The 13181-nt window shown below is 44.5% G+C and overlaps 1 protein-coding gene across 1 annotated transcript in view; it reads left to right on the forward strand.

Moving 5' to 3' along the window:
• Positions 1-13181, forward strand: part of LAMC1 (laminin subunit gamma 1) — a 367470-nt gene that overhangs the window by 222941 nt on the left and 131348 nt on the right. Inside the window, exon 5 of the mRNA XM_029618808.1 lies at positions 7038-7226. Within this exon, the coding sequence (XP_029474668.1) occupies positions 7038-7226 (189 nt within the window). The remainder of the gene's footprint in view (positions 1-7037; positions 7227-13181) is intronic.

Genomic DNA, 13181 nt, shown 5'->3' on the forward strand with positions numbered 1-13181 from the left:
CTGGAAAGATGTAATAATACCAGCAGAGATAAGTTCCCCACATCTTAAGTGTCTCAAAATATCATCAGCTAGAGACAATAATACAACATCTGTATTATAACCCAGATTGGGCAAACTCCTAGGCCCCCAGTTTTCTCCAGAAATCTGAAAAATCTTAGACATAAATGACAAATGAGCAATAGGGCGATAATTCTCAAAACGAGAGAGGATCTAGCTGGGGTTTCTTCAACAAAGGAGTAACCACTGATCATTAAAGATCTTTGTGAAACAGTCTTCAGGACATTTACAAGGAAGAGTCAGTTCAAAAGAGGACCACCAAAATGGTGCATGGCCTGCACTGTAAGCCGTACACAAAGACTGAAGGTGCTAAAGATGTACTCTCTAGAAGAAAGTAAGGAAAGGGGAGAGATGAGCCAATTATTCAAATATTAAGCAGCCTCCAGTGAACGTATCAGAATCATTTTCCATAGAACGAGAAGCTCAAAGATAAAGGGTCGTTGGCATGAAACTGAAGGGGGAGGTGGGTTGACAAGGAGTATAAGAGAATCCTTTTTCATTTGAAAGGTGGTGGGCATCTGGAACAGACATCCGGTAGAGGTGGTTAGAAACTAAAGCATGTATGGGACAGGCACAAAGGGAACTAATGGGGAAAAAAACACCGCATTTATTTATTCATTTATATTCCACCTTATGCTACATAGTTCTAAAGCGGATAACAAAATAAACGGCTATAAAATGACATACGCATCAAGCAAGTATAATTGAGTAGACAAAGTAGTTTTTATTTACCAGTACCTTTCATGTTCCTATTAATCTTTCCACTCCATAGGATTCCCATAGAAAGCCCTTACTGTTCTCCATTGAAATGCAGGATTAAATCAGCCATAGCTTGTGGGCGACTACATCCAATGGTGCCAACACAGACTCAGCTCTCAAAGTCTTTCTGAGCATGGGTGGAAGTTTCTGCATGTGAGCTCTTCTTTTTTTCATCCAGTCTACCCCATGGATGTTTTCTGGTCTCTGTTTTTTGGCCTTGTACTTTTTTTGTGCTTCAGGTTTTCAAGCTTGCAAATCTTTCTTTACAGTGCTGCCTTGGTAGCCCCTCAACAGATCTTTTAAGGTCTACCCAAAAATAAAAACTAAAAACGGAAATATCCAAGGCTAAGAAATTAAGTCATCAAATTTAAGGCCTGCAGATGTGGGCATCACATGTCCATCATGGACATCCACTACGTTATTGCTGTCTGGTCTGGACCATGACCCACCCAACCTGCAGAGGCAACAGTACCATGCCTGGAAAATGAAAGCTCTGTGGAAGGCGCTCTCTGATAAGACCCCGAAGCCTTGGAATGAGGGCAGGCAGCAGAGATGCTCCACCTTCCCAGAGCTAAGCTTCTTTGGATTCCCAGCATCATAAAAAGTATTAATCGCACCGGGTCTCTACATTCTCATACTCTTCCCTTCCCTTGTTCTTGCTCACAGATCTGTCACAGGTTGGGGATTGACGAGGCGCAGAAATGGAAAATGCCAGATGAAGAGCAGCTAAGCGGTGCGAGGGATTCCCCTCCTGGGCTGTCTCCCTCGGCACCAAAGAGGAGGAGTTCCACTAGGATGGGCCTGTCCTTGATGCTGAGGAGAGAGGGAGTCTTATCAATGCAGGTCATCTAATCTTTCCTCGCACAGAAGATCCTCATGGCATCGAGCAACTTGTGTTTTACTGGACATTCCAGCTCTAGCAATTTCATCCGCATGGAGCATATGGTGTATTACAAGACAGTCCCCTCGGCTTGGAGTATCTGGGCACCTTCAGCTTATTCGAAACAGGGACATAAGCATCCATCCATATTGGAAGGTAGAGCCTTGGTGCCGAAGGTATCCTTGCTGAAACAGATGGTGAGGTCTAGCACCGGTCAGCAAGGTGCATTGGTGCAGCGTGCCTCAGAACATGGTGTATCTGAGCGCGGTCTCTGCACCCTTGAGCTTGAATTTGCTATCGCCTGCTGTTACAGCATCCAGAGAGGATGAGCCCATATAGGTGTTGGAAGAGGAGTTGTCCCCTCCCCCTTTTACTCTAGCACAAAGAGTTCCTAAGCCAGTAGAAACCTAGCTGTCGGGTTTGAATAATTTCTTTGTCTCCTTAAGTCCAGGAGATCAGAGAAGAAAGTTGGAGCCTCTCCTGTCTAGTTGAAAGAACTTTTCCTATACAGCAGGGTCTGAGTCTTCTTGAGGTCCATACCACTTCTCGAGGATTGCCAGTAGTGGGAGAGCAAGTCCGCTTCCTGACTTGTTGATTCACATCCTCTCAGGGAGACTTCCCAGTAGGTCAGAGGGGTAAGTGGTTGTATCAGCACATTTGGAGCGCCATCTTGTCCTCTGAGGGGTCACCCCTTCAGTCTCTCTTGCCTTCATTAGGGTCCTGGCTGAGTGACTGGTAATGAGGACTTTACAGATACTCTTTCAGATCTTTTGTCAGACTTGCCACAGCATACGTCTCATCTGGAAAATCTTATTTTTCTCGCTTCTGGACAAGTTGCCAAAGACATTCTGTCAACCTGAGAAAAGAACAGATGTTTTCGACTTTACAATTTCTAGAGCTGTGTCTGTCCCAGTGCATGACCTCCTGAAAGAACTACAAATGAGGATGTAGCAGGCTCCTATGTCATGCCTTCCAGGAGCTTGAAATTTTTGATTTAAAAGTACAGAGACCATTTAGATTCAAAGTAGTCCAGCTGCCACACCAGTCTATTGTGCTGGCATCTGCATTGAAGCGGGCAAAGTGCTTGCAAGAAGAGTCCCAACACACCTCCCAAGAAGGATGGGAAGGTGGTGTTCCAGAGCTCTATGCCTAGTTCCAAGCTTGTGGCACACCAGCTGTTTATGGTGATGTATTTGCAAAAATTCATGCTGAAACCTGCAGTGAATGTGTAAAACTTTATTCAGGAAGAGTTCCGGAATGCTGTGGAAGATGCAGAGGAGTGTGGGAAGCACCTCATCTGATCCCCATTTTTGAGGTATTTGGCCAGAACCTCAGCAGTATCTGTGGGAGTCAGAAAACTTGTGTGATTACGTGCAAGTGGTCTCCAAGAATGTTTCTATACAGGCGAGAATTTATTTGGTGATGAGATGCAGGAAACTGTGGCTCTGCTTGAGGTGCATCAGTCCACTCTGTAGTCACTGTCCATAGCAGCGGAAGACCAGCTTTTTCCAACCAGACGTCAATACCTGTCTTACAAATGCCCTTTTTTTTCAGAGGCAGCCTTTGTCTTTTCCAATGACATTGAGCCCTCCTGCTCTTCATCCCTGGGATCTTTTGATTTCCAGTCACCCTGAGATTGTTGTGTTCATTCTCTCTCTCTCTCTCTCTCTCTCGCTTATATATATTCATTCTTACACATGTCCTTTCATACATATACCCATGCACTCTCTTAGACACACTTTCTTGGGGCCTTGGCAGGTTGGGGGTCTGCCATGGCCCACTGGGCGCCTCTTCGGGCCGTACGCAAAGGCTGGCTCCCATCGCCCCCACTGTTGTGCCCCCCTATGCAGTTGCACAGTATGCACACTCACCAGGGCCGGGCCTGCCTGTAGTGCATGATACTGAGAGGCAACAGCGGCTGGGAAAAAAAAAATAAAGGACAAAAAAATAAAATGAAGTCACTGGATCCCTTGGAAGGCCTTGACTGCATGCTACTGCTTCCATTCATGTTTTTATCTCTGCTATGGCCAAGTAGAGGAGGAAGCCAAGCTGAGCAGAGCAGGCCAGTCTCACATCCATCCCTGGCACGAAACAATAGATATGAGTTAGTAGTCTAAAATGAAACATTTCCTTCTCTGGTTTGTGGTGATATTTTAAATCAAGCCAGACTTCGCTTATGTTATATCGCCAGGGAGATTTGCTGGAAATATTTCCTAGTATTTCTACTTTTTATATTCAATAATATGAGTAGCAGTGATATAGTAGGAAAACGTTTGTGCATTTAATTTCGATGCTGTGAGATGTCTGTGCGTAAGCTGAGCATCTGGTGCAGTTTGAGCTCTGGGACTGTGCAGCAGATGTGAACAGCTCCAGCTGTCTGAAGGGTACATTGTGTTTCTTTATAGCGATATCTCTGACAGTGCCTTTTAACTTAGCATACACCGATAGCCTCACGTTGAAACCAAGGCGTTTTTTAAAAGTGTGTGTGTGATTCTCTGGGTAGGAATGCGGCCTCTGTGGTCTAATATGGAAAGATGGTGCTTGCGTGCACCAGATGTTTCTACACAAGATAAGATGGATTGGCATGCTACCACACAGTGTGCTGTTACTGGCTTAGAGAGAGTGCAGCAGGCATCGTTTTCATAAGCTAACCCTGTGGTCTGTAGCACTTATATTGTGTACAATTCAGGATTGTACCTTCACGTAGTATCATTCTTGAAGTACTTGAAATAGTTGCTGTGCAAAGTGCTTTGTAAGCAAGAAATGCCCCACATGATGATGAAGTTGAAGTTGTCAGACCCAGGTCTCGTCCAGCCTGGAATATTTGCATTTGGTTGCCAGAAACCTTTTGAATAAAAGTGATAAGATTCAGCCATTGTGCATTGAGTAATTTATGGGGCAAGTTCTCGGTATTTTTGTTAATGAATAAAGGTTTATTGTTTTAAAAGATCTTTTACGTAATTCTCAGGACCGATGATTAATAATTCCATCTTTAGCTGAGGCCAGATTGGCCTTTAACTCTGAAGAGGGCATTTCTCATGTTGCCCTATGTTTATGGAATTCTCTCCCAAAGGAACTTAGATTGGTGAGGGGTTACCTGAATTTTCAAAAGCATTGTAAAGCATAATTTTGTGTAAAAGTGGTTTATGGGATGCACTGTGAGTTTTTAATAGCAGAATGATAGTGTGATTTATTTCACAGATTATTGGTGTATTATGTATTCTGTTTTTTTTAAATATCTTTAGTGTTTGTATAATTGCTTTTGTTTTATCTGTTATATTGTCTCTTCATATTTGTAATTCGCTCAGTTTCTTTTGAAAGTTGAGCATCCAGAAAACGGAAATTGACAGAGTAGATAATGTCAGCTGTTTTGGGCAGTGATCTAAGATTGGAAAGGAAGTCTAGAAATGTTTTTTTTTTTCCCCTAGCATTGTTTATTCAGGGGCAGGTGTATAAAAAATTAAATTAAATTAAAGCGCCACTTAACAGTTCTCATGACAAGAACCAAGTCTTCCTTTGTAAAAAGAAAATGTTGCATTTGTTTGGTTTCCTTATTTACACATCTCCCTGTTGTGCTAAGAAAACCTCGTCATTGATGAATACTGTATGTGCCAGTGGCCAGCATCCCCCATACGCCTGGCAGAGCTGAGGCTTGCCGCGCTCTCCACGCATGTGGAAGGCTGTGAGTGGAGGTGGGGGTTGAAGCGCATCCCCACTGGAACAACCAATATCTCCTGATCTGATGCCTCAGCTTCAGAGCGTTCATGTCTTGCATGCCTGCCGACCCGTCTTCTCCTGGGGACCCAAGGATTTCTGCTAGAAGCTTCCCTGTGACTTAAAATTCATCATGACGACAGTATACATTTTAAGCATACCATGCAAATGTTTTGTGCTTTCCCTCTTAGCATTAAAAGTACTAAACTATCTTAAATGTCTGCCACATAAAGTATAGGAATATTTCCTTGGGTGTTTGTGCTGGGAGGAGGAGGGGGGGGGGGGAGAAAGGCTGGGGATCTGAGCGGAGTTAGTCCCATGTGCAGCTGGTGACAATTGTTAAAAAGCCACAGCTGTTCTTGGGAGCTTGGTGAGTTCATTGAGAAAATCTCTGCATCCAGCTGTGGTTGCTTGCTGGTTCCTCCCTCGCATGGAGGAGGTTTAATCGGCGTCTGTGACCCCGGTAGGGAGGAAGATTTTCCTGGAGGATTGCAGCTGAAAGGTTGCGGTTCCCCCCCCCCCCCCCCCTTATTCTATCTGCATTTTGGCTCCTCACTGTTTCCTGCGTCAGAGATGGACGCGGTGACATGAGAACGCAGCAAGCTGCGGCCCAACTCCCCTGGCAGCATCCTGCCACCTTCCCTGCTCCGGTGATCAGCCGCTCTTCCATGGAGTAAGAGTCACGTTCGCACGCGTACCATGAAAAGGGCGAGAAACCTCCCCTATACGAGGGCAGTTTTTCAAAAGGATTTTCCTTTGATGAAACGGGGCTGTGTAAGGGTGCCTTTTGAAGATCCCTCTCCCCCCATCGGCGCAGGGGGAAATGCGCTATTTCACAGTGCGCACACCTGTGGGGGGAGGGGCGCAGGGTTAGGTGGAGAGAGGGGGGATGACATGGACAGTGATTTCTCACCGTACATGGGTTTCTGGCCTGCACTTTGCACCCACTGCAAAGCAAGTGCAGAGTCTGCACGGTGTGCGCACACTGGTGCCTTTCCAAAGGGAAAACGCCTCACTTTCCCTTTTCAAAATGAGCTTGCAAGTCTTGAAAGAGACTGAACATTGTGCCTTCCCCGTCCCCGTGTGTCCTGTGCACGCATTTTAAGCCACCTAAGCTGAATTACCTTGGACAAAATAGAGGAGGCAGTCTGACCTTTCCACGCCATGCAGGCCCCTTCCTGTGATGTCTCTTAATTAAATATCCCTTTTGTTTCATAGATGTAAACAGCGTGTAGCCTGGATAATAAACACAGTCTCAAATCAGGGCACAGTTTTTTAAATGCCCGGCTGCCTCCCTGTGCATCCTTCTCTTCTTAGGTTAAAGGTGGTAGGGGGAATCTGTATACCCACAGTTCTCAGTCACTTGTACATAAAACTTTGATTACTTGGGACTCAGTATTACTGGTTAATGGATGCATAAATTGAAAGAAAATCCCAAGTAACCCTTTGTGCTTAGCTCTAAGGGATGGCATTGGTGGAGAAAAGGATGTTTCTTTTCAATCTGAGATTTTTTTTTTTTTTTTTTAAGTGAGTGCTTTGTGGTTGAGGCTGTGCTCTTCCATATTTCTTGTTTCTTTTCCCAGTGGTTTATGCTGCTCTCTGTTTTCTGGGGGGGGGTTTCTTGCAGCCTGCAGCTGTAATGGCCGTTCGCAGGAGTGTTACTTTGACCCTGAGCTGTACCGGTCCACAGGCCATGGAGGGCATTGCACAGGTTGCACAGATAACACAGACGGGGCAAACTGTGAGAGGTGCCGGGAGAACTTCTACCGCCTAGGCAGCGAGGAGCGCTGTCTGCCCTGCAACTGTAACCCTGTTGGTAAGTGGGGAGTGCTGTCTCGTTCTACCTCCCTCTGTTGAGGCAATTCTGAAAGTCCAACTGACGCTTGTAAAGTTTTAGACCAGTCGTTTGCAAATATTCTGGAAGCTACCTCCTGTTAGGCTCTCTTGTGCTTTTCTGATAGCTCATGCATAAAGACCTTTGTTTTCGGTTTTAATTTTATTTTTCCTGGGAATTTCAGTGTTCTAACCAAAAAAAAAAATCAGTGGGGAAAAAAAGTGACTGTTGTAACACAAGGATAAAAAAATCAGTGAAAAAGCCATTTTTTCTACTTTTTGTTAGAATATTGAAATTCCCAGGAAAAATAAAATAAATTGAAAACGAATATGCCTACTCATGCACAAGTGTGTGAGAGCCCTGACATGCTGTCAGATTCTGTCAGTGATGCAAATACCTGTCCAGTACAGACTGCAGCATCCTCTAGTGGCGAGTAGTGAGACATGCAGTTTAAAACCTATTGTCTGTCCAGCTAAAGATTGATCCCAGCCAGACCTCAGAGCAGCCAGTTTTAGTCATGCCTGTGCCATCAGGAAGTCCCCCAGATCTTTTCTCAGCTGTTTAAGCTGTGGGGAATGCTAGCTGATATGACAACCTTCCAGGGAGATAAGCAGCAGCAGATCTCCCATCCTGGATGCAGCTGATCTGGGTATCCATGTTCCCATGCTGGTAGTCACTATGGGGTATGCGTTGCAATTCTCAAAATTGTTCCAGGTGGGTTTACGGTGGGCCTGTGATACGGTAGGATTACAGTAAATATTATCAGCACTCTTGTCACATGTCTGCCTGAAAGAAATATGGACCAGATCAGAGATGTAAGCACAGCCCTTTAGATGGCACTGTACACTTGCTGCTACATTTTGCTGCTTTCCTGCTGCTGGTAGTATGTTGCAGCCACCCCTCGTGCTCTTCCTGATTTGCTGCTTTCTCGACCCATGCTGAGTGCTGGGGGTGCTCGTTGATGTCACTCTCCCAGCCGCCTCAATGTATTTAAAGGGCAACCCGCAGGCAGGCTTTCCCATTGGTGGGGTCCGTCAAAGGCCCTGCCCCTTTAAACGTCTCCCTAAGAGCGTTCCTTGTGGGTAATTTGACATGAAGTTCATATTGAACGGTAGGCACGGTTTGTTAGTGTTTCGCTGATTGAAACTGGTTTCATAATTTCCTTAAAGAATAAAATTAATACTTTTATTTGTGCTGGAAAATATTTTAAAATTAAATTTAAAATCTTTACTTTGTTTGCTTTGTACAACCATGGATTGTATACAGTCTCTGTGAAGTAGGATATTATCCAAGTTGACTGGGTAAGAATGTGCGTGAGAGTTCATTGACCCCACTTATTGTTTTTTCTAATTTTTTTTTGTTTAAATGGTTTATTGGATTTTCAAATAACAAATACAACAGTACTGAGGGGGCGGGTTCCTGAGCCCTCCTCAGAACATACCACCAACAGGATTAGGTAGCAATTTATCACCCTCCCTTCCTTCCAAGCCCACCCCCCCCCCCCCACCCCACAGAAAATGAGTCTGTGTGTAACAATATACCATGTGTCAGACTATCATCCAAGTACTGCACAGTGGAAGAGGAAACAGGTTAATCATTAACAAGGCTGCGAGCATGATGCGAAAGTGATTGAATATAAGGTTGCCATACAGTAAGGAACCGCCGTCTACTCTGGGGGGAAGTACGGGACGCCATGCCCTCCATTGTCATCATGGCATATAAACTGTTTCTCCAGGCCCAAAAGGACAGAGATCCTGGAGATCTCCAGATGGAGAGGATCACTTTTTTCTCCACAAGACAAGCCTTACGTAGAAGCAGACGTGAACCAGGATCTCTAATCCTAATCGGGGAGATACATCCAAATAATATCCATTAAGGCGAAACTGGAAGGCAACGTCCAACAAATCGGCCCTTATAAGCCGCCATTCGACGCCAAAAGCGCTGTATAGGGGCACAGGTCCAAAAAGGTGGGACATGGAGCCCATGATATGTCCACAGCGGGTACAGGTCACCGAGGGAGCTATGCTTAAATGAAAGGCCATTTGCGGCGATATATAAACCCAGCTGAAAAACTTAAATTGTAGTTCCCTATAGTACATGTTGTTCAAGATCCTGGTTATCTGCCAGAAGCACCCCCGTATAATTAATTGAGTAACCACAAAGTCTCCATCCCCATTCCAACAGGCCTCTAATATCGAACACATATCCACCTCCGAATTCCTGCATAAGGTCTTATAATAAATCGACAGGGGCGGAGCTTCAGCTTTCTCAAAGCAGAACACATGATCCAAAGCATGGAACATCAAGGGACTCCTAGTTTCTGCAGGTAACGCCCATATATAATGCTCTATCTGTAAGCAAGAGAAGGTATGTGTTTCACCAAACCCATAAGTTGTCAGGAATTCATGGAAAAAAAGAAGCGCTCCCTCTTTCATTATCAAGTGTCCCAAGAGAGTAATGCCCCAGGACTACCAAACCCTGAAACTAGAGGACTGAGTTCCCGGGCTAAATTCCGCATTCCCCACTACCGGGAGAAAATAAGCACATACGGCTGGGGTCTTCAGTAGTTTGGTCAGTCGTCTCCACGTTTGCCATTACGAATGTATCAATGCAATGTGGGTGAGAAAAGTGGAAAGGTGAGTCGATCTAGACTGCACCACATATGCCAGAGCCACCAGAGCCATCACGGCCTTGTCCGCATAAAGTGGGGTATAAATCAGCTTGTTCAGCAACCAATCTCTAATAATCCTTAAATTGCAGGCCAAACTGTACACAGCCAAGTCAGGCATCCCGAGACCTCCCCTGCCCCATCTGGCTTTCAACCAAGAAAGTGGTATTCAGGGTTTCCCTCCCCTACAAACAAACCGCCGCTCAGCACCCTCCAGTTTTTGGAGATCCTCGCGCTTTAATATGATAGGTATATTTTGGAGGAGGTAAAGCCATTTCGGCAATAAGATCATTTTAAATAAATTAACTCGGCCAGTTAGGGAAAGAGGGAGATTACGCCAGCTAGCCAAACTGTCGATAGTCGTTTGCAACCGTCTGGGAATATTGGCTTGATAGATGTGTTCAGGGTCGGATGGGAGGTATACCCCTAAATAACAAAGATGGCCGGTAGCCCATTGTAACGGAAAAGTATCTATCCATGTTCCCGGTAGGGTATGAGGGTAGGCCAGGGCAGACTATTTAGACTCATTTAACCTTAGTCCAGAGACTACACCGAAGTCCCAGACCACTTGTAGTAATGAAGGCAAGGATTTCTGAGGTTCCGTAATAAAAACTAACAGGTCGTCCGCAAATTCTGCGCTCTTAAAAATGTGTGCGCCAAGGCGGACCCCGCGAACCTCCAGACTCTGAATGGCAAGAAGACGGGGCTCCAACTGCAAAATAAACAATAAGGGCGACAGTGGGCATCCCTGCCTGGTACCCCGGGCCACGTCAAAGGGTTCTGACTGCACGCCGTTCGCGAGAATAATCACCTTGGGATCTGTGTATAGAAGCCACAGGGCCTGCATGAAAAAACCATCAAACCCCAGTTGACGTAAAACATTAAAAAGGTAACTGCATTCTACCCTGTCAAACGCCTTTTCGGCATCAAAACTGATGGTTAAGTATGGAGTATCCATTTGATGGCATATTGTCATGGCCGTCAAAACTCGTCGGATGTTGGCAAGCACATAGCGCTGGCGGACAAAACCCACTTGATGGTCCCCAACTAGTGAGGGTATGATGACAGCTAGTCTAACTGCCAAGATTTTTGTTAGCAATTTAACATCCAAATTTAACAACAATATGGGGCGATAGGATTCTGGGAGAAGGGGATCTTTGCCACCTTAGGTATGAGGGTAATAAGGGCCAGATTTTCATTTGCTGGAAAGGAGCCCCGATTGATCATCTCCGTGAACCTCGCGGCCAAGGACCTGCTATCTGATCAATTAGTAATTTAAAGAACTCCGCGGTGTAGCCGTCTGGACCTGAGGCTTTAAAAGACCGAGCGCTTCAAATGGCCAAACGGACTTCAGCCTCCGAGATAGGTTGATTTAGTTTCTCCTTCTGGTCTCTTGTTAGTCTCTGAAGAGATAACGTGGAACAAAACTTCATATGCCTCTTCACTCCCACCCTCTGAGGAATATAAGACAGAATAGAAGTCACAAAAGCTCTTTAATATAGAAGGGGTATCGCGCGTCACCGTATGGTTAGACGTCCTCAATGCTGATATGTATCGATGTGCCTGAGTGGATCGAATCAAGTTGGCCATCGTTCGTCCCATTTTATTCGTGTATTGATATTTATTTATTTATTTATTTGCTGAGTTTTATATACCGTCATTCGGTAGAGCCATCATAACCGTTTACAAAGTTCAGATTACAATGTTTTTAACAATTGAGTAAAATATATAACAGGGAGCATATTAAACAGAGACATCAGATTGCAAAGATGATAATTGGCACATGCACGAAGGGGTGCACAAAGGGGAGAATCCTTTTGTCGTGCCCCTTCGGTGGTTTCTTCAAGTGTATTTTGGATAGGAATTAGTAATTGTATGTCATCTGCATAGAGGAAGTAGGTGACTCCAAGATCGTTTAGCAGATGGCATATAGGAAGTAAGTATATGTTGAAAAGAGTGGCAGACAGGGCAGAGCCTTGGGGAACTCCAGTGTTAAGGCTAATTTTTTTGGATAGGGTGTTAATTGATACTTGATAGCTTCTGTTGGATAGGTAGGATGAGAACCACCATAGGGTTATGTCTGTTAGACCAATTTCTGTCAGCTGTTCTAGGAGAGTTATATGGTTTACCGTGTCGAATGCAGCTGATAGGTCCAAGAGGATGAGTAGGTATTTCTGGCCCTTGTCAAATCCTCTTAGTATTGTCGTTCAGTGAGAGTAGGAGTGTTTCTGTGCTTAAGTTTTTCCTGAATCCGAATTGGGTTGGACGTAGGATGTTATTTATTTCAAGGTAGTCAGTGAGTTGGGAGTGAACAATCTTTTCGATGATCTTGGCTATGAGAGAGAGGTTTGATTATAGGGCAGCAGTTTGATAGGTTCTCTAGGTCAAGGTTGTTCTTTTTCAGGATTGGTTTAATTACTGCTGATTTGAGACATTTGGGGTAGTTACCTTCGGTCAGTGATAAGTTGATGATATTGGTGAGTGTTTTTGTTATGGTGGGTTCGATTGTTTTGATGGTTGGTATGGGGATGTTGAGGGGGTGGTTGACAAGGTTCATTTTTTTGATGATTGGATTTCGAGGGAGGAGGCAGGGTCAAAGTTTGCCCATTTTGTGGTTTCATTTTGATGGTTTGGCTATTGTTGTTTAGGTTGTTTTGGATTAGGTTTGTTGTTTTCTTATTAGAGAATTCTGCAAACTCATCGCTTCCATGTTTTGTGCATGGTGTTTTCTGGATGGTTGGGGTTTTTGTGAGGTTCTGCACTATGGAGAATAGCATTCTGGGGTTATATTGGAATTTGTTGATTTTGTTTGAGAAGAATTCTTTTTTTGGCATTGTTAATGACGTTTTTGTAGTGGGAGAGGCAGTTTAGATATGTGATTAGCATAGATGTTTTATTCTTCCACCATGCTTTTTCTTTCTTCTGGAGCAAGTGTTTGGCCGTTCTGATGTTTTCATTGTACCATTAGTTTATATGTTGTGGGTTTTTGATTGTTTTTGTGATAGTGGGGTTGATGTTGTCTGCCATGAGATTGTGGCATCTTTGGAGTTTGATAGTTCTATGTTTGTTAGTTCTGTTTGAAGTGTTTTTTGGAGGAGTTCAGTGTTGAAAGGCGGACAATAAGATATTGTTCTCGGAGTGTTTTGAGTTGTTGTGAGGTTGGAGTTATAGGTCAAGTTAGCTTGAATCAGTTGGCAATCTGACCAGGGTATTTTGGTAGTGTTGGTTTCATGTGTTAGCCATGCTTCAGGGCTAATGAAGATGAGGTC

This window comes from Rhinatrema bivittatum, chromosome 10, assembly GCF_901001135.1.
Source record: "Rhinatrema bivittatum chromosome 10, aRhiBiv1.1, whole genome shotgun sequence".
Lineage (NCBI taxonomy): Eukaryota > Metazoa > Chordata > Amphibia > Gymnophiona > Rhinatrematidae > Rhinatrema > Rhinatrema bivittatum.